At 41.1% G+C, this 21,782-nt stretch overlaps 1 protein-coding gene across 3 annotated transcripts in view; it reads left to right on the top strand.

Annotated features, from left to right (window-relative positions):
* Positions 1 to 21,782, top strand: part of MED27 (mediator complex subunit 27) — a 165,398-nt gene that overhangs the window by 44,573 nt on the left and 99,043 nt on the right. For all 3 annotated transcript variants that reach the window (XM_081847187.1, XM_081847188.1, XM_081847189.1), the window contains exon 3: positions 19,717 to 19,847. In XM_081847187.1, coding sequence (XP_081703313.1) covers positions 19,717 to 19,847 — 131 coding nt within the window. The remainder of the gene's footprint in view (positions 1 to 19,716; positions 19,848 to 21,782) is intronic.

Genomic DNA, 21,782 nt, shown 5'->3' on the forward strand with positions numbered 1-21,782 from the left:
GTACAATTTATTAAACCACCCAGAGTCCCGTCTTGACTTGAAGATTATCAAAACTGCCTCTTAGTAGGGACTTGGTGAGAATGTCAGCAGTCATCTCTTTGGTTTGGCAAAACACCAATTCAGCAAGTCCATCTTGTATCATATCACACATGTAGTGGTATTTCATCCCAATGTGCTTAGTTCTTGTGTGAAACATTTTGCTCTGAAATAGTTTCAGACAGCTCTGGTTGTCTTCTATCAGTCAAACTAGTTTTTTCTGAAACAACCCAAATTCCATAGTCATTTGCTCAATCTAGACCAGTTTTCTGCATATCTAAGTTGCAGCTACGTGCTCTGATTCTGTGGAAGAGAAAGCTACACATCCTTGTTTATAAGTGGCGCAGGAAATAGGACCATTTCCAAACATAAAGAGGAATCCAAATGTTGACTTGTAAAATCTCTATTTTTTCAGCATCTTTTTTCACAAGTTGCATGGATGCTGTCCAGATTTTGCATTTCGTGCCATATAATACAATGTGTGTTATACTGCTGTTGATTTTTTGTTTGAATTGTGTGTGTGTGTGTGTGTGAGAGAGAGAGAGAGAGAGAGAGAGAGAGAGAGAAATCCTCATTATAAACCACTGTAGGACCACTTCTGTGGACAACAACATGAACGAAAACCTACCACACACGGTTCTTGTAAGGTTAAAGTAGTGGTGGTGAAGGGCTGTGTACACTGCCTTGAGCTCCTTTGAGGAAAGGCAAGACACAAATGTATTAACAAAATGTATTCCCCCACTCCAGGCTGTAAATCTTGCCAGTGCCCTTGTTTGTAGCATCACATGTATAGTTTCTCTACAATAACTGAAAAGCTATTGCATATCTAGTTCTTTAACCAACCATGGCCTTGTATATATGCCATCAGTGTTGTAAACATAACCCTCTTTCTCTTCAAGTTGTTCTGGGGAATTTTGGAGTTCCTTGGAAGTTTATCAGGAGCTCCTTGGTGAAATTAGCAATGGTGAGCAATTCCCCCAAAGACCTCTTTGTCTGCAGTGGACATATGGGAAGGCAGAGTTGGCTGTGTTCCACCTGTATTCTCAAGTCATGTGTGTCAGTAGTGAGACCCAGTAGAAGTGGCTAGAATGGGTTCCTTGATGCAGGCGACTTTAATGCTATGTGATGGACCAGAACCCCTAACCTGGGATCACCTCTGAGGTATTCCTGAAATGTTTTGGGATGCTGGTCTAGGCTTCCAAGTCAGCAGTCAGATGGATGTTCCTTTGTAGAGCTCCTTCTGCTAAATTGCTGGCTCAGGCTTCCACTGTGGTTGCCAGCTGACTTTGTGCTCTGTAAGCTAGAAACACCTGTGATCATGATGCTGACTATTCTGTATTTGCCCTGCAGGGGATATAGTAGAGTGCCCTGCCCTTCAAAATTGGGGTGGGGGTGGAATCTTACATGTTTGCAAGAAAGACAGTGTGTGCAAGAGAGAGAGAATGCAAGTACTTCACTGCTAAGTATTAGAATTAAATGTATTTTTTTCAAAAATGTGTAAAATAATACTTAATCAACTGTGCATTAAGTAGATGCAGAATGTTGACTTTCCACTTTTTAAAGCCTAAATTCAATCAATCTCTTCAAATAGTGCTATATTATAAATAAATAGTAATAATATATGCCTTCATCACATGGGACTTTTGATATTCATACTCCACAGTGTGTGTACCTCCAATATATACAATACTGCCAATGAACAGAGGAGCCACAGTGCCACCTCCTGCTTCCTGGGTTCCCCCCAGGTAGAAACAGTTTCAAGGAGTTGATGTGTGAGGGCAAGAGAAAGGAATCAATAATTTCCAGCATGAAAGGATCCAAGCAATTGTTTAGGGCTTATGGGGTGAAAATGGCACTTTCGAAGTTTATAGGATACCTGCAGAGATATTGGAGTGCCACTGTGCTTAGCCTACATAAGGGAAGATGATTCTTGTACACCAGCTCCCAAATAGACTTGAGCTGAGTACCGGTTTGGAAAGAAAAGGGGGAAAGTTCAGTATCCTGGAGAAGAGAGTCACCTTCTTCTCAAAGTGGGCCCACTTCTTAAGGGGACTAAAATCTTCCTTTGGCGTTGAATTCACCCACTTGGAGGACCCCAGAGTCTCCTCTTCATACAAGACATCCTCTCTCTCGCTATCTCTCTGTGTGCATGCTGTATTGATGCAAACATAGAATTATGCATTTTGGTGTAGTATTAGGGTTAGCTTTTAGTACTGACCACACACCTTTTAGACAGTCACCAGCATTCTTGGCCAAATCAAGTACCACTATCATAGTGTTAGTAATCTTGCAACCTTCCAGAACAGATGGGGGTATGTGTGTGCCTGCGGAGAGGGAGAAGTTCTGCTGTACAATCTGAAATTCTTGTGCTAGTGGATTTAGTTGGATAGCACCCTTTGATTATGAAATATATTCCCTGCTGTGGCCAGACAACACACAGCCACATGTTCCAGGATAACTTTGCAGCGAACATTTAGGCAAATACCTTCTGTGCAAGAAGGCTTTGCTTGGTTGTGGGTGAAGAGGGTAAATGAAGTAATTGGTGTGTGTTGTTAGCTGTTGACCAGGTTGTGTGTGGCAGAACTTTCCTTTGGTGTGGATTTTAGCACTTCGCCTACAGCCTCCACCTCCTGATAGCAGAGCTTGGCAGTAGCAATGCATTCAGCACTTCATTATTTCTATAACCTGAGTGCATTTGCAAATTAATTGACGTGTGGGAGGGAAGGCATCTGCTATTGTAAAAACATTTTAATTATTGCAGCAAAACTAGAAATAAAATTCGGTTGTCGCAATCTGACAACAGGTACAGGTGAAAAAAGAATGCCCTCACCCCCCAACACCATTTCTTTGGTCCCCTTATTCATATGGGTGCTATTCCCCTCCTCCTTTTCTTTCCATCTTTAATGCTGTAGGGTTTGTTTAATGCATGCATTTCTTTTTAAACGCTCACTTTGGAAACAAAGTCTGAACAAGAAAAATATCATTATTTATGTGTATATAGGCTTTTATGTCTGCTTACTCAACTGTAAGATGGTAACCCATTTTGCTCTTCAGCATGCCAAAGTTCCGTCATGTGAGTTTACCCCCGCCCCACCCTGCTTAAGTCCAGCAGAAGGTTCTAGACTTCTCTGGTTAAAAACAGCTTTTAAATTGTGGTCAAATGTGACACTTTTAAAAGAGGTATGAGGCAGCTGTGGTCTTTCAGATGTTCTTGGACTCCAGTACCCCAGTCAGCAGTATCCCAGTCAGCAGGATATTTGGTGATGAGAGTTGCAGCCCAGCAGTATCTGAACCAGGTTCCCCAATTCTGCTACAGCTGTGTTAGCCTATGAGAAGAAAATCCAAAATCCATATTGGGGACCAGAAGAAACTTCCATTGGATAAATCCTCAACAAGTATGTGAGTCAGCATATAACACAAAGTTTCATGCATAGTAACTAAAATTTATTAGTGTGCCCATAGTTTCAGTACCTTCGCTTTCCTCCTTTAAAATTTGAACAATACAAATTATCTTTAAAGTTTTACAAGTATTTCAATAAAAATGTCTACATAATATAAGATGTAAACCACATTAACTGTACTTCAGTTTTGCAACTCAAATTTTTCAGGTCAAATTTTTCAGGTTAAAAATTAACATGGGGTACCTTAGAAAGATTTGCTTGCTAAAGATAAGTACAGTAAACATTCCAATTTAGATCACTTTCTAGGGCAACTTAAGTTTTTCTTATGCAAATTACCCTATGCAGATTAGTAGTTTTTAGAGGAAGGTTTTCTGGAAAATTTGGAACAGCAAAATTCACATCACTAGTACTGCTATCATCCAACTTCCCTGCAGGTTAAAGGGAACAGGAGAAATTTGGGCATGTATGCTCTCTTGGTTATAAAATCATAGTTATAAAATACCGGAATAAGAAAACCTTTGTTAATAGTTGTGCCCCCCCCCATATATTTCTTCCAAAGAAATTATATGGAATTTCCATGATAAATTTGTTGTAGATCTAGTGCATTCCAAGTGGTTCTCTTTGTAAGAGCTTGAGCCCGGCCTCTCCCACCAGTTTTGTTTGAATTATGTGGAGGCCTTTCCTATGATCCACAGCAAGTAGAGTGGACCTGTGACTTAACAGAGCATTTTGGGCCCTGTACCACTTTGACTGCTTGTGTGTGGTACATTTCCCTTTCTCCATGAAGATGCATACATTTACACTGCATGGCCAATAGGCAAAACTGGAGTAGATTCTTCCTTCAGATTAAGTTCTGCAGCTCCTGGTGCCATAAAAGATAAGATGTTGCCATATGTGTTCTAGGCCTCAGAATTGTCTTTATTTCTTCTTCACCGCATGTGCCTTACTTTTTCTAGTGAGTAGTTTGTATGGATTATCCTTGTCTCAATCCAGTGGAGCAATAGCGTGTTGAGTTATGGTTTCTTTATCCATCCTTGGTGTTCCCTTATTCCTTTCCCCACGGGAGGTTGCAGACATACCAGTATTTCTGGGAAGGCTTGTAAGAATCCTTGGAAATGTTACTATTTCTCCCTAAATCTGTGGTAAAGGGATGTCTGTGCTGGATCAAGTAAAGTATGTGATTCGAGACATTTTAGTTTAGACTACAGTGGTACCTCGCAAGACGAATGCCTTGCAAGACGAAAAACGCGCAAGACGAAAGAGTTTTCCGTTTTTTGAGTCGTTCCGCAAGACGAATTTCCCTATGGGCTTGCTTCACAAGACGAAACGTCTTGCGAGTTCTTGCGAGTTTGTTTCCTTTTTCTTAAAGCCGCTAAGCCGCTAAGCCGCTAATAGCCGCTAAGCCGCTAATAGCCACTAAGCCGCTAATAGCCGTGCTTCGCAAGACGAAAAAACCGCAACATAATTTCATCTTGCGAGGCACCAGTGTACTGTACTTTTCTGGAGTTGGTTGCAAATCATATTGATGCTTTTGGATCTTTCTCTGTGTCCAAATAACTTCAGAGGATGGGAAACTGAAGTCTCTGTCATTTCTTCCCTAGGGGGAGAGGATTCAAGTTAATTGCTATTAGGAAAAGCATGTCAGAATAAATAGCACATCAGTTTAAACTTTTTAGTACTCGGACCTATTACAGCAAAGCAGTTGAGCCTTGAATTCCTTCCACAGTGATGATATTATTCATACTCTTTCCAAAAGTATCATTTTGAACTAATAGTCAGTTGTTTAAAAATGAAGGTAAAATACGGTTTCAGCAGGCAAGTGGTTGTTTTTGTCCTGAAAGTAGACTGTATTGTGTGTTTGGAACCACAACTGCTAGAATCATTCTTATTAAACATCTTCATACATTTGGTGAAGAGCTGTTTCCAAACTTAATTAACCTCATTTGGATGTTTGAGTTGCCTTTTTCATTTACTCATCTTTCCCAGCCACGTTTTTGTTTCATGTTGAGAATATTATGGAGTCTGTAAATAGTTTTGAAATGCCAGTTTGTGATATATGGGCCTCTTTAACACTACTTTGATTTATGTGCACTACAGTGAAAAAAAGCAAAGGAAGCAAATTATAGTGGGGGGAAATGTTGCCAATCTACACTTTTTCAGCCTTAGTTAAAAAACTGTACTTTTATCAATCAAATCTGATGGATTTTGTTTGCATTAAAAAAGGCATTCATAGTTTAACTCTTTGAGGAACGTATGGACAATTTTAAACCACTTAGCTGGTTGCCATAGGCGACATGGAACTATATGTCCTTAAGTGTGAACTCCAAACTGTTGCACCCTCCAAGAGCTCATCTTACACACTTGCTTCTTATTAAGAGTCTTGTCTTCTGCTGCCAACCCCATGTAATGAGTAAGAGGGCAAGCCAGTTAAATTTTTGGAGGTAATTTACTGTGGAGAGGCTTTTTTGTTAGGATTTTTTACAAGATTGTGTCAGATTCTTGCCTGCCAAATTTGACACTTTCATAAGATTTATTTATTTATTTATTTTCTATACCGCCCTGAACCCGAAGGTCTCAGGGCAGTTCACATAAAGGAATCACACATTATGCTGGTTACTAGATGTTGTTGGAGCATTAAAAGTGTGACATAACCCATTATGTGCCATTGAGATGAAAAGTACCTAAAACCTTTAAAATTGATAAAAATGTGTTAAGGAGATTGCTTTATATATACAGTCATACCTCAGGTTACAGACACTTCAGGTTGTGTTTTTTCTGGTTACAGACCGCTGAAATCCGGAAGTACCAGAATGGGTTACTTCCGGGTTTCAGCGGTCGACATGCGCAGTAGCACTAAATCACGCTTTGCACATGCACAGAAGTGCTGAATCGCAACATGCGCATGCGCAGACGCGCCACTGCAGGTTGCGAATGCTGCGGGTTGCGAACGTGCATCCCACACGGATCATGTTCGCAACCCAAGCGTCCACTGTAGACTAAAAAGGATATTTTCATATCATGTATCCAGTTAGTAGCATTGCCTCATAACTGGGTCAAAGTTGTATTTATACCACAAAGTGGTTTAAAAACAAAAAGATCCAACTACTTAAATGACCTTTTGCCTTTTTGCTTCTTGTATTTATTGAAAATACTGAACCTTGATGTCTTTCTTTCTACCTGGTGCTCCATGTATCTGGTATTATTTTTCTTTTGTCAGAAACACTAGGAAGTTGCTTTAAAAGCAGAAAGCTCAAATTCGCAGGTGATTTAAATTTGTACCTTTAACCATGTTTCCAGATCTAATAATAATAATAATAATAATAATAAGATGCCCATCTGACTGGGTTGCCCCAGCCACTCTGGGTGGCTCCCAACAAAAAATAGAAGAAACACAATACAACATCACAGACTAAAAACTTCCTTGAACAGGGCTGCCTTCAGATGTCTTTTAAAAATCACATTGCTGTTTATCTGTTTGACATCTGCTGGGACGGCATTCCACAGGGTTGGCACCACTACTGAAAAGGTCCTCTGCCTGGTTCCCTGTAACCTCACCTCTTGCAATGAGAGAAGCACCAGAAGGCTCTCAAAGCTAGATCTCAGTGTCCAGGCTGAGCGTTGGAGGTGGAGACACTTTTGCAGGTATACAGGGCCAAAGCTAGGGCTTTAAATGTCAGCACCAACACTTTAAATTGTATTCAGAAATGTACTAGGAGCCAATGTAATTCTAATAGAATAATAATAAAATCGCTGTGTTAAAAATATATGATCAGAACCATTATTAAGGCAGCAGTTAAAACAGTTTCAGAACTTCATATGTAGTTCAAAGCAGCATATATCCCCCTTTTGTTCTTGCAGTAGTGCTGTGAGGCTGGTTAGGCTGAAAAATAGTAACTGGCTCAAAGGTACATGTTAAACTTTCTGGCCAAGTAGTCCTTTGAATCTGGGTCTTGAACCTAGTCCCACACTCTTAATCACTACAACACACTAGTTCTTACCCTGCATAGACATCTGGAGGAAAACCTCTGAAGATTACCTTAGTGCCTGGGCATATCTCTTCTGCAGTAGTATTATGGAACTGAAGCCCTAACCCCTTTTTTGTGTCTTGTGGGAATGTTACTAGAATACTTTATATTGAAGATTTTAAAAAGTTATCATAATAGCCTTTCTTTCATTTCCCAGGGAATATATAGTTTGTTAGATGTTACACTATAAAGGCCATGTTGTACTGCTGGCCTTGTTAGCTCTATGTTGACATTTGAGTAGTGCAGTGCAAGCAGCATCCTACACTCTGTTGGCCACACCCACTCCTAGCATCACCCTCTTCTCACCTAGTAAATGACAGAAAGTTTGCTGCTGCACAGTGAGTGTGGCTCTCTGATGTGTGCTCTCACCTGAGAGATGACTCTTCCAGTGCATGCCTTTGCTCATTAGAGCTGCGGGCAGGGACTAAATTTCTTCCCAGAGTTTTCGGAACACAGTTTTTGCCCAATCCTGAAATACCATTTCTGTAGACCAGGATTGTAAACAGTGACTCACCTGGTTTTCTTGGGGATAAATACAAATACAACTGGAGAGGGGTGTTTTAGAGAAATCTTTAGTTACTTTTATTTATTGAAAAATATTTATAAACTGCTTAATGTTTATCATATCTCTTAAGCAGTGTGCATTTTTAAAAATAAAAATAATTGAAATGCAGACTTACATCAACAAAACAGCAATATAAAAACATATAAAAGAAGAATTAGAGAACTCAGTCACCTAAAATAGAGCATGAATGCTTCAACAAAAAGACAAGTCTTTGCAAGACATCTGAAGCAACTGATGGCTGTTGCTTTACAAGCGGCAAAGGGAAGAACATTCAACAGTACAGGGGGAACAGCAGAAAAGGCCTCTTTTTAGGTCACCACTCTTTTTATAACTGTCAGACTAGTCATTTTCAATGGTGTGTTGCAAATTATCAGGGTTAGAACATGGCAAAGACTGTGCATAAAACCATTGGTCTGACTGCAGCAGCTCTGTCAAGAACCCAGCCAGGCTAAGGTCTTTGACATCCTCTGCCACCTGCTTCTTGTTAAAGTGGAAAGTGCCAGGGTTGAAAATGGGACCTTTTACATACAAAGTGTGTGGTCTACTATTGAACAGTATTGCTCATTGTGAAGATCAGCAAAGATGGACAAGTTGCCCCAAGGAAATCTTGCATATCACTGTTGAACTTCTGCAATGATACTGCAGGCCAGCAGGCCTGACCTAGTGGTCTCTAAGACTGGAGTCTGCCCTAAAATACCGCCTGCCCCCCAATCCACATAGCACGTAGTTAAACTGTGGAACTTGCTGCCTCAGGAGGCAGTGATAGCCACTAAAAGTGGATTAATCAAATTTGTGGAGGAGAGGACTATCAATAATGGCTGTGCTCTGCCTCCACCACTGGGGGCAGTAATGCTTCTGAATATAGTGGTACCTTGGGTTAAGAACTTAATTCGTTCTGGAGGTCCGTTCTTAACCTGAAACTGTTCTTAACCTGAAGCACCACTTTAGCTAATGGGGCCTCCTGCCCCCGCTGTGCTGCCGGAGCACAATTTCTGTTCTCATCCTGAAGCAAAGTTCTTAACCTGAGGTAATATTTCTGGGTTAGCAGAGTCTGTAACCTGAAACGTATGTAACCTGAAGCGTATGTAACCCGAGGTACCACTGTATCAGTTTCTGGAAACCACAGGAGGGGAGAATTCTGTTGTGCTTGCTGTTTTCCCACAGGCATCTGGCTGGCCAGTGTGAGGACAGGATGCTGGATTAGATGGCCTATTGGCCTGATGCAGTTTTTACCAAAGGGCTCTCCAAAGACACACCTTTGAGAGTGGTTTATGTGGGCTATAGATGATGCAACAGGGATAAATCATAGCTAGGTAGGCTAGTAACAATTGCTGCAAGTAATATTTGGCTACATATTTGCAAACTGTGCATATGCACATTTAGAAAGCTGGAAAAGCCTAATTACCTTGGCTGCTGCAGCATTTGTTTTAAAATCTAACAACACAGAATTTTGCTCATGGCTTCACATCTGGTAGCTCTCTTGTGGTCATGTTTGAAGAAGTGATAATCTTATAAAAGTTGATCTCTCTGTTCATTGTTTTGCTTTTTAAGTTTATTTAGAAGATTTGTACCCCACCTTTCAATTTTAGAAGCAAAATTCCAAAGAGAATAAGCAATATAAAATACCATTAAAACGAGCAGATTCCAATACAAAATGAATAAAAAAAGAGCAGACCACATTCTTAAAAACTGCATAAAACAAAATTAGTGTAAAACCTGCAGATAAAGCCTAGTAGCAGCAGTAACTGCAAAAAAAATAATATAAGAATGGCAAGCAACAACCACCCCAGAGCATGGAGGACAAAGGGATACAGATGAAGAAAGCATTTTGTAATGGTGCTCATAGGTTTGACTGCTGAATTTGTGGTTCTACAATGTTGTTGACTAGCTAAGATGGAGTAATGGATTGCTTTTTCTGGCTGTAAAGAGAGATTACAGATCAATCATGCAATGTGTATACTGATACCATTTATTATAAGCAGTATGTTATGTGCCTATGCTAGGCTCAGTTTATTTTCTTGTAATGGCCTGCATGTTAACAAGGATGAAAGTTGACAGATCATGGTGTGTTTGCTTTGACTCTAATCATATTAGACATCTTTATGCATATTGCTGATTTAAAGTCATCATTTCAATGCTCCAATTTTTTTCTGCATTCTGCGGCGCTATGACCCTCAATTGGTAATTTAAGGGTGTAGTTCTAAATGGGCAGTTCTTTGTTCATTTTGTTGTAATTGTGCTTGTGTCTGTGTGCAGAGGGGCATTTTAACATGTCCTGTTTCCTATATAGGGTTGCATCCAACTAAATTATACTCCAAGTAGACCCACTGAAATTAATGGATCTCAGTTACTCATATCATATATCTATATTAAAAAAATCATATATTTTAAATGGGATTGCTTGAGTATGGCTAACACTAGATGCAATCTATAGAGTGGTACCTCGGGTTACAGATACTTCAGGTTACAGACTCTGCTAACCCAGAAATAGTACCTCAGGTTAAGAACTTTGCTTCGAGATGAAAGCAGAAATTGCGGCACAGCGGCAGCGGGAGGCCCCATTAGCTAAAGTGGTGCCTCAGGTTAAGAACAGTTTTAGGTTAAGAACGGGCCTCCAGACAAATTAAGTTTGTAACCCGAGGTACCACTGTAGTTTGTTAGTATTCATTAGGTGACCTTGGGCCAGTTACTGTATCTCAGCCTAACCTGCCCTAACAAGATTGTTGTGGTAATAAAATAGTAAGTGGGGAAGCATGTACAATACCCTGAGCTCCTTGAAGGAAAGGTAGACAGGAATATATAAATATCCCTAATATAGGAAAACTTGTTAGAACCAAGGTAACCTTGAGAGTGAACAAATGCATCCGGAACTTGTAATCCTGGTGAATAATCAGCTATGGTTTTAGTTTACTGATCTGCTGCTTAAAGTTTGCCAGCTTCCCTGTTGTACATTCTTAACAATAGCAATTTCTGCACCACGTAACAAACCAAGAGTGTGCCCTTAGAAGAATTTACTGTACATCCTGTTCTTCTCCAGGCAGGTGTTACCATTCATCAGCATGCTTAAACTTTTTCCAGTGTATGAATTATGCAAGCAGAATGTCAATTTGACCTCACATGATCTTCATGGGATTTTTTTTTTTTAAAAAACAAGCACAAAACTTTATTAAAACTGCCACAGTAGACAAACTACAGTCCTGTGACCTAGATCTGGAGCAATTTCCAAAGGAGTTCTGATGTCGTATTTCTGCTAAATGAAGGTGTTGTTTGTTTTTAGGTAGTTTTAATGGATAATTCTTAAGGAAGAAAGTATCATTATTATTACTATCAATGTGCATGATCTCTGACCCAAAGGGGTTAGAGGCTAAAATCAAGCAAGGGGGAGGCAAGGCAGTGGATGCCAGGAAGAATAAAAGAGCAGGGTCATTCAATTCTTCAACTGTTTCTAACAAAGCAAGATCAGCCAGGTCCCAAATGGCTGTCATTGCCTGTTTATAACTCACCACTTTTGTACTGGTATTGTCAAGCTTATCCCTCTCCTCTCCTCCTCCCTTCCGTTCCCTTTCCTTGTCTCCTTTTCCCCTACCTGGTTTGTGAGCCAAAAGAGAGGACCTGTGGCTCATTTTCATTTATGTACAATGTCTGTCATCAGCACTCCCTTGAATTTTTGATTGATGTGGGCGGCTCTGAGGAACAACATTTTGTCTGAAAAGCAGAATAGCTATGTGTTGGGTTGAGCTACATGTAATAAAAAACCAACCTAAAACATGCTTGCTTTTTAAAAAGAAAAATGGGTTTCTCATGCGCTGAATTCTGCACTTTTCCTACTCTGCTGCAGAATCGTGACAGGCTCATAGAGCTGTCTGATATGCTCATAAGTATTCCTCAAAGTGTGAAGGAAGGACTTTACTAGTGAAATACCAATTGGTGCCCTGGGCCTTCCTAATCTGATTCCCTGGGTATCTCTGATCTGCTTTCTTGCTGGAGAATAGAATGAGTATCTTCGACTTCTCCCAGTCTATGAATCCTCCCTCACCTAAACTTCCCCAAATCCCTTCTTTCAAGATTGTATGTTTTTGGGAGAACGGATGTTTCAGTGAGGTTGCAGTATATTTTGTGTGTATGGTGTGTTTGCCTCATGCAAGATTTTTATCTTCCCTGTGGTCTTTGCTTCCAGGCACCTTACAGCATACTGCTTCCTTCCTTGTTTGTTTTTAGCAAAGGTGTCTGGGCAGCTGATTTCCTGCCTTAGTGAGAAGACTCCTGTAGAGCATTGAGAAATGCCTTCATCTGTGTAGATCTCAGCTGTGTGACATATTTTAAAACCCAGCAATGTACCAGTGGATAAGGGATAGATATATTTAGAATAATAAATACATACTAACAGTTAAAACATTGTTTATCATGTGAGATTATTCTAAATGCTTTTCTTTAAAAACCACTTTGTGGTGCTATGGTACCAATAGAAGGTTTAGCAGGCGCTTGGAATTCCTCAAGACAGAATGTTTTTCTGGAGGCTGCTTTAATAAGGTAACCAGATCTTAGGGAATCCAGGTTGCTGCAGCTGATTTAGAATGACAGCATTCAGGGATAGAAAGTATAAGACACATTTTAATCTGAGAGTGTTTTGCTGCTTAGCATTTTGCAAGCAAGATGGAATCCATTGTTGACAGCAGTTTGAGGGAGATAATAGCAATGTCTGACATTGGCACTATAGAAAGATGGAAGGACGTGTGGTTGGTTTTTATTGGAAGAATATGTTTAAAGACAACCCTTAAATTGCTCCATGTAAGAGCTTCAGTCTTGGCTCCTGTCTTATCAGTCTCTTTGAGAGAAGATGGTATAATAGATAATTGACTTGACTATTTCTTGGAGATGAAAGGGGAGAGAGAGAGAAGATGCACTGAAATGTACATGGGAGAGTTGTTGGCCTGCACTGCAGGCAGGGAGCCAAAAGCAGTTTCAGTAGTTAAGAATCCAGGGCTGAGTCAAGAATGATTGGAATACCGTCCAAACAGGGCTTACTATTTGTGTGAATTGAGTTATAACAGAAAATAGATTGGTAGAAGGTGATTATGGAACACTTAAACTTCCCAGGAAGGAAAGTTGCATCCTTTTTCCTGTTCTGATAAAGCTGATATTCAAAACAGCACAGATGATAAAGCCATTCATGTGCACAGCACAGCTTTTTTACATATAGATGTTACAGGGCAACTAATGAAAGCCTGCTTCTTATACTTAACATCAGCAATCAAACATAACACCAAGACATACAGTGGTACCTCTAGATACGAACAGGATCTGTTCTGGAGCCCCATTCGCATCTAGAAGCAAACGTAACTAGCGATGGCACGTCTGCATACGTGCGCGTCGCTTTTCGCCGCTTCTGCACATGCACGTGATGTCATTTTGAGCGTCTGCGCATGCGCAAGCGGCACAACCCGGAAGTAACACGCTCCGTTACTTCTGGGTTGCCGCGGAGCGCAACTCGAACATGCTCAACCCGAAGCACATTCAACCCGAGATATGACTGTAGTTTGTTTTAACCATGGTTTGTTGAACATGATCTGGCTTACAGAGTAGCAAAGAAACTGCAGTTGGTTTCACCCAATGTTGGCTTTTTTTTAAAAAAAAAAATTTTTTTATTAATTTTCCAATACAAACCAATGTTGGCTTTTTTACCCCCTGTCTCTTTTGAGAATACCAGGCTGCTAACCCAAGCTCCATTACAGTGGTCAAGAGCTGACAGGGTCTCAACACATCACCTTGCCATTGACTAGCTGTAGAAATAGGGCATGGAAGAGGAACACTTTTATCACTTGTTGCACTGTATAGGGGCTTGGAGTGATATGCTGGAAACAAGTGGAATTAAACAGTTGCAGTAGTTCCAATTAGCATAGTTACAGGAATAGTCTCAGAGGTCTGGGACATAGGTAACATGAAGGTAACTAGGCCAAATGAATTGGCCTAAAGCACTTTTGATTATCTGTGCCTAACAAAGTACAGATGGGTGGGGTACAAACAAACAAACAAATACTTCAGAGTGCAAAAGGTGGCTGGTCCGCCTGCTTACCTGGCACTGACACTGTATCTTTCACATCAACTGGCCAAGGGAAATCTGGGTAATCCTCCAGGAGAATGTTTCATTCCTTGTACAGATGTAAGAAGATGCCATAATAACACCAGCAAACATGTTTTCTTCAACATCCAGCAAAGTGGATGTTCTACTTCAAGTTAGTCTTCCAAGTGTCTCTCCAGAAGCAGCCTGGCCCTGCATTTGTTGCAGTTGAAGTTCTTACCTATGACTGTTATTTGATCACAGTCCAACACTATGAGCCAGGTCTGCAAGAAGAACCCATAGTCCACAAGGATGACCCAATGCAATGGAGGCTCTCAGAAGAAAATGTCCATTGGTAGTTTGTTTTCAGGTTGTATTGTGGCTTTGCTTGGATACAACGGCATACAGGTCCATGACTGCCCTTGATGTCTACCACAGCATGGAATACCATCCTTATTTCAGGCATAGTAATATGTCCCATGGGATTTTGATGCCAAATATGGAAATGAGAAGAATCTAGGTACTTGCCTAGCCAAAAGAAATCTAGTTCATGAAAACATTGGATTATTTCCCTCTTTTCTTCCACTTTAATCAAGCCCTCCAAATATAGATAATTGATATTATGGTCAGCGGCTGGTGTGCAGAGTGGCATGGAAACACAGGGGCTAAGCTCTGTGGCATGCACCGAGCCTCCAACCAGGCCCCACTCAGCAGTCCCACTAGGCTGATGCTTCGCTCTCCCAGGCCCACACCACGCTCCGACCCGGCTCTGACAGCCTCTGCAGTTCCGCCCGTTATCCCCAATACAGCTACAGTAGGAACGGCAGTGGTGCAAATGGCTCCTTGTTCAGCAGACGACCATCGTTTTTGTGTTGATTGCCATTTTGTCACACCGGAAGTCCTCCTTGGATATTCTTGTTGAAGTTTTTGCAGCCTGTGGACTTTCCAACCCTGAAGGTGATGCTGGGAAGCAAGTTTGTGTTTTGATGGCACAGCAAGCTGCAATTAATCTTAAAACTGATACAAAAACTTCCAAACTCCTGTTTCCTAGTCATGCTGGCAGAGGAGGGAGAAACACACACTGCAGTTCATTCAAATAACACTAAACTATGGTTTGGCATTGCATTTGATTGAGGCTACAATCTACTTCTGGTCTGACAGCTGATAACATATACTAGTTAATTCTGGCATGATGCCAAATGATGGTTAAACAGAACTGAACCATAGACCTCTGCCTATTAAATATGATAGCATTGGAGATTACGCCTTGTGCCATGAATGGATTTCATGGAAATCCTTAAGTGTCCATGATTAGAAACATTGCCAAGCCAAAATATCTCTGCTAATCTTGCAGAGATTAAATCATATATTTTATGGACCATATTAGTTGAATTAGCTGTAGTATCTTGGTTCCTCCTTTAGACCTAAAAGCTAAGAAAATGTTTCCAGCTTGGGGAAAAAAGGAGCCTGTTCTGTGAAATACAGTATATGGTGCTTAAATAATGTATAAATCAGGTTGGACAGGAGCTGCCTGTCAGTTTTATTAACTTTGACCTTTTCTCCCATTATAAAGATGGTTTGGTAAATATTTAATGGGCCCTTATAGATCTTGACAGTTGGATCTCTGTTCCTGGAAGCAGAATTAGGTGGGCAGGAGTGCCTGTATTACATGCAATTAACAAACACAGTTTAATCAGAAAGACTTGGCCTTCAAGGGCAAAAAACGTGTTCTGGTTTTGAATAATAATACAATTTTTTTTAAAAAAAAAAATCACTATGCTTTCAGATAATGCCCTCCAAAGCAGAAATCCTACAAGGTAGTTTCACCATGGGACCCCCCTCACCCCTTTTAAAATGGCACAATTCAAAATCTAGCTCTGATTAGTGCAGATGTTTGTGCCTTGTCCATTGTGCAGACTTCTAAATTGGGCGAAGTCACCCCATCCTGTGTTACTTGGTCTATAACAAGCCTTCCTCTTCCAGACTGGTCCGCCAGGGTCTAAATGGCTGAGCTTGCATTGGTCTTAATAAGATGTCATGAAAGGAAGGGAAGGGTAAGTGTATAGAGTCAGAAAAGGGTCTCTTGCCAAGTTAGTGGTGCCTTTAATTCCATGAAAAGGTGGTTCATATTGCTCTCACTGCAAATTCTAGTAGCAAAGATTGAAAATGGGATTGCTTGACATTTTGAAACATTGTCTTTCAAACATGTACTGTCCCTTGCATTCATTGATTTTTATTTAAGGAATCTGTGGGAGAAAAACAAATTTTAGCAAAATTCATTGGCCTAAGATGAGCATGCTAGAGTGAAATGATACCCAGTCCTCTCTAGCAGAGAGTAACTCCACTTCTATTAAGAATGCTATACATCTTTGTATCATTGTCTAGATCACATGGTAAATGGGTCAAGAAAACCAGAAAGTTGTTATGATGCAGAATGGGATGTTCTAAAACAGACAGTTTGCTCTTTGCTGGATGGTGTCATTAATTTGTAGAGTGTTTTCTGAAAACTCCCAACTCCAATCAACCCTGGCTGACAGCACATGGTTACGGATGATGTTTAATATGGCAACATCTCAGGGGCCACAACTTCCCCACCCTTGACTTAATGGGACCATTTCAGCAAAACAATTTAACTTTGAATAACAGGTGCTGGATAATAAGACACCTTGCTTCCCGGAGGCACCTGTTCAAAGCATAGTGCTGAACTCGATGGACCCTTGATGGGATTCAACAAGTCTGTGGCTATTTGGGACACATTGGATCGACAGACTTACTTGGTCTTACAACTCTGCTGCCATATATGAAATGCATGATTTCTTATATCTTCCCCGTAATGTTTCTGATAAGCTTTGTCCATCTTCCTTTGTCCCCTTGGATAACTTTTTTTTTAAAGGAAGGTAACCATATTAGTAAAGGTAAAGGGACCCCTGACCATTAGGTCCAGTCACAGATGACTCTGGGGTTGCGGCGCTCATCTTGCTTTACTGGCCGAGGGAGCCGACGTACAGCTTCTGGGTCCTGTGGCCAGCATGACTAAGCCGCTTCTGGCGAATCAGAGCAGCTCATGGAAACGCTGTTTAGCTTCCTGCTGGAGCGGTACCTATTTATCTACTTGCACTTTTTTGGGGTGCTTTTGAACTGCTAGGTTGGCAGGAGCTGGGACCGAGCAACGGGAGCTCACGCCGTTGCAGGGATTCGAACCGCCGACCTTCTGATCAGCAAGCGCTATATTACAACTTATCAATTACTTTAATTGTACAATTATTTAATGTCATTATTTCAAATGACTATCTTTTGTGATTAAATATGTAAAAGGTAAAGGGACCCTTGACCATTAGGTCCAGTCGTGGCCGACTCTGGGGTTGCGGCGCTCATCTCGCTTTATTGGCCGAGGGAGCCGGCGTACAGCTTCCGGGTCATGTGGCCAGCATGACTAAGCCGCTTCTGGCGAACCAGAGCAGCGCACGGAAACGCCGTTTATCTTCCCGCCGGAGTGGTACCTATTTATCTACTTGCACTTTGATGTGCTTTCGAACTGCTAGGTTGGCAGGAGCAGGGACTGAGCAATGGGAGCTCACCCCGTCGTGGGGATTCGAACCGCCGACCTTCTGATTGGCAAGTCCTAGGCTCTGTGGTTTAACCCACACCGCCACCCGCGTCCCGATTAAATATGAGTGACCTGCAAATTATCATAACTGATTTTGGTTGTTGTCAGATTTTTTCTGTTGTACAAAATGTTCTGAAACTTGACCAATCAATTAATTTTCTTTGGACCAGTCAAATACTCAGCCCTTATTTCCTTATTTGATTGAGCGCTCTAGGCAAGAAATGTGCAGTGATCTGCAGAAAGTGGACTTGTAATTGGCATGGTTTTCTCAAAATTTGGGACCAGAAGGCCTTTAAGATGTCCAGCTCTGCTAAGCATTTTGCAAAGAGCAGCACAAGGGAGGGTGTTTTTTTCCCCATTGGCATGTAAAATACTGCCAGAAAGGAAGTTGGCCATGCTCAGATGGTTGTGGCAGCAAAGGTGCAGTGCACATTCCCCTGATTAGTTTGTTACTTTAGCTTATGGAGAACATTGTCACTCCTTATAATTGTGGACTCAGCACTGACAGGACTGGATCCAGAGATTGGGTCTCTGAGTAGCTAGAGTATTGGTATTGGTGGGCTCAGGAAACTCCAAAGTTTGCCAGAGTATGCTAACATTGCTAACATGTGGAATGGCGCTTCTCCTTGAGTAGATTAGGCAGAGGCCCTGTCAGTCTTCTGCCTCCTCTCCAGGGGAAGGAGCCATCCCATACCCCAGACCAATCCCCTCTAAGGCTGGATTAGGTTGGGTCCAACTGAGTTTCTCAGGATTCTTAGCTTTGTTAGTGTTTCTCTAGTGTAATTTCACTTTTGGGTGGTGGGACTGTTTTTTCTTTTATTTTCAACTGTCCTCTTCTGTTTACTTTACTGTGCTTACTTACCCCCATTTTTACTTTGATTTCCCCCCTCACAGTTTGCTTGTTTGCTATTTCTCTATTACTTATGTAGTTTTATTCCCCCATCTCCCTAGTGAGGTAAGTGGTAAAGGGAGAGATTTGCCTATAGCAGAGAATATAAAGTAAAACTAAAAGTTCGCCTGGACTTCTTTTCTCTCAGTTTGACTGCAGTGATCACCATTTAGGTGAACACAGCATTTTTGGCGGGTCCCATTGATAATTTAGCAAAGTGGTGGTGCCATTTTGGTTTTGCCCTTAGCTTGTGTTTTTAAGTGCTTCTTCCCCTCAGCTTGGTTGTCCTACTGAGTTCTGTGCCAATTAAACCCTACATGATCACCTGTCTCCCCTCTTTATACCACTTTATGCATCTGAGGTGGTAGACTGTAATCCATGACAATATATATTCTAATAAATTTGTTAGCTTTTAATGCGCCCCTGGAGTCTTTGTGGGCTTTGCTGCAGCAGGCTACCACTAGCCCTCAGAAAATTCTTGAGATGTCTTTTCTTTCTTCAAATTTATTCTATTCAAAATAATTAATACTTGTAGCAAAGGTATGCTAGGTAGCCTTGTAATTCCTGGATCATAAAGCTGGTTGGATAGGCAGAATGCATGGCTTAGGCCAATATAATTTTTGCTTTCTAGCACCGAGGTTCTTTTCAGCTATAGAGATCCCCTGTGTCTTGTCAATGCCAGCTGTGGGTACATTGTCTAAGAATAAAAGGAGAATTGACTTTTACAATGTAAGAATCCTGAACTGTCTTTTGATGACTCTCTCTGTGAAAAGCATGAAGAGCATTTGGATAGATACTTGTGAAATATTTCATTGCCATCTCCTAAGCTGACAGCTGATATCCCAGGCATGTTCACACTTGTGAAAGTGCTGTAACCTCTAGACAAGTGTAGGAGTGTTTGCCAAAATATCATAAAATGCTATGCAGTAAATGATCATCATACCCCCCACCCCACCACTGCCACTGTGCTTTATAAAGGAAGAACTTAAAAGGCCCCAAGCTGTGCTTTTGTTGAAGGAAACGTTTTGGTTCTGAGCTCAATCATGTATGTGTAGCATGTAAAGTCCAAACTTGTGAAATGTTTCAAAGAAAAGTGTTATTAACTGATTCCATATCCTCTCTCCCTCTTTTCTAGTTGCAGTACCATGCAGGGCTGGCGTCTGGTCTTCTGAATCAGCAGTCTTTGAAACGGTCAGCCAACCAAATGGGGGTGTCTGCCAAGCGGAGACCGAAAGCCCAGCCTACCACCCTAGTGCTTCCACCTCAGTAAGTACTAAAGGTGTAGTGTGTGGGGGGGGGGGGGAAGAAGAGAGAAAGAGAATACACACACACACACACACACACAAACAAACAAACAAACACACACACATGCAGAGAGAGAGAGAGAGAGAGAGAGAGAGAGATTGCAGTACAATAACATTCTATTTAAATACATTTTTAAAAGAATGAGAGAGGAGGGTGGAGTGTAAAAGCTGTTCTGCCAAGTTTACTTACTTAAGTTCAATATGTGTCTACCTGCTGCTGTTCTGTAATTCACCATTTTTGTCCCTAAAACCTGCAAAGAAAAAATGAATTTCTGAAAACACCCAGGCACCTTGGCAATCTTTTAAATAATTTTTTAGGGAGCTTTCAAAAACATTGGAATGTGTTTAGGATCATCCAGCATTTTCCCTGAAAGGTTGAGGAAAACCCTCCTTTCTACCCAAGCCCCACCCCCCACCCCAACCTAAAACTCAACTTGGGGCAAGAGAAGACAAAGATGGTAGACCTTCAGGCATACTAGCCTTAAGTCACACTGGATTTTTGCTGATCAGATGTCCTCTGGGTACTCTCTGAAAAGGAAATATATACAGAGCATTGCTTTTCTGGTGAGGTTCCCGGGACTTGGTAGTTCCAGTCCAGTCTTTGGTGGTAAAAGTTCTCGAGATGAGGAACGGGACAACTTCTGCTTTTAAGTTTTTGAGGATGCTTTGGGTCAGAGGGAGATGGAAGCTGTTCATGTGATTGTGGCAAAGAGCCTGTATTCCCTCCAGTTCTGCTCTGGAGATCTTGAAAGCAACCTTGATCTAATGCTTGAGGCATTGAGTGAGGAAGGAGCATGGCTTGGATCTGTCTAAATAGTTAATTGAATCACAGCCTTTGGCTTTACTTTTGGTGGGGGGATCCACAATGAAACAAATAGGATGGGCAAACCTCTTTTTTCACTTGCTGATAAGAAACAAGAGACCTGAAGTTGAATGTATGGTTCTGTAAATCTAAACGGTTGTGTTTTTTAAAAAATAACCTTTATACAGGGCGCTTGTTTATTGTATGTTTATTTTATATTAGAATGCAGACACTTTTTGCAGGCTACATGCAGTTAAGTTCAGTAACTATAAAGACTTTAGCAATCAGCAATTTGCGTAGTCTGGTTCTGATGCCAAGCACAAAAACCCCCACCGCCATGCAACAAAGCTTATAAATTAATCAAATTCTTAAAATATTTAGTGACATATATAGAGGAATTATCACAATAAGAAATGATGCATAAGACGTTAGTGTGGTGCTCTGAGCCCCCTTCTCTCAGAAGCACGCTTTTTCATTCAGGTATGAAACCCGTGCTGCTGAGTGTCTAGTTTTGAGATAATCAGCATCCTCTTTGCCACCAGTCTACATAGTTATGTGACACAGGAGACCCAAAGGAAGAACTAAGTCCTTAGCACAAAGACTAATAGAAAGAAAAAGAAAGTATTGCCTCCTACTACCATCTCTGTTGCAACAGAAAGCAATTGCATATGGATATTTGGATATCTTACCATTGTACAATATCTATATAGCTGAACTTAGTGAGCTAGATAAATTCTTGCAGAGATTGAGAAAAGGGCCAAATGCACACTTGAAATCCTAGCCCTTGTTGTATTTAGGAGTGTTAAGCAGATTTCTTATAATCAGTGAAGCAATGAAGCCTCATCTAATGTAAGGAAAGTTTGTGCTATTGAGTTAAAGTGGTACCTCTGGTAACGTACTTAATTCGTTCTGGAGGTCCGTTCTTAACCTGAAACTGTTCTTAACCTGAAGCACCACTTTAGCTAATGGTTCCTCCTGCTGCTGCCGCGCCACCGTGGGGCGATTTCTGTTGATGGATTGTGTATGTTTACCTGTAGAATTGAAGACTGAGAGGAGATATGAAAGCCATCTTCAAATATTTAAAGGACTGTCCCA

Source organism: Podarcis erhardii (assembly GCF_964252035.2).
Source record: "Podarcis erhardii genome assembly, chromosome: Z".
Classification (NCBI taxonomy): Eukaryota; Metazoa; Chordata; class Lepidosauria; order Squamata; family Lacertidae; genus Podarcis; species Podarcis erhardii.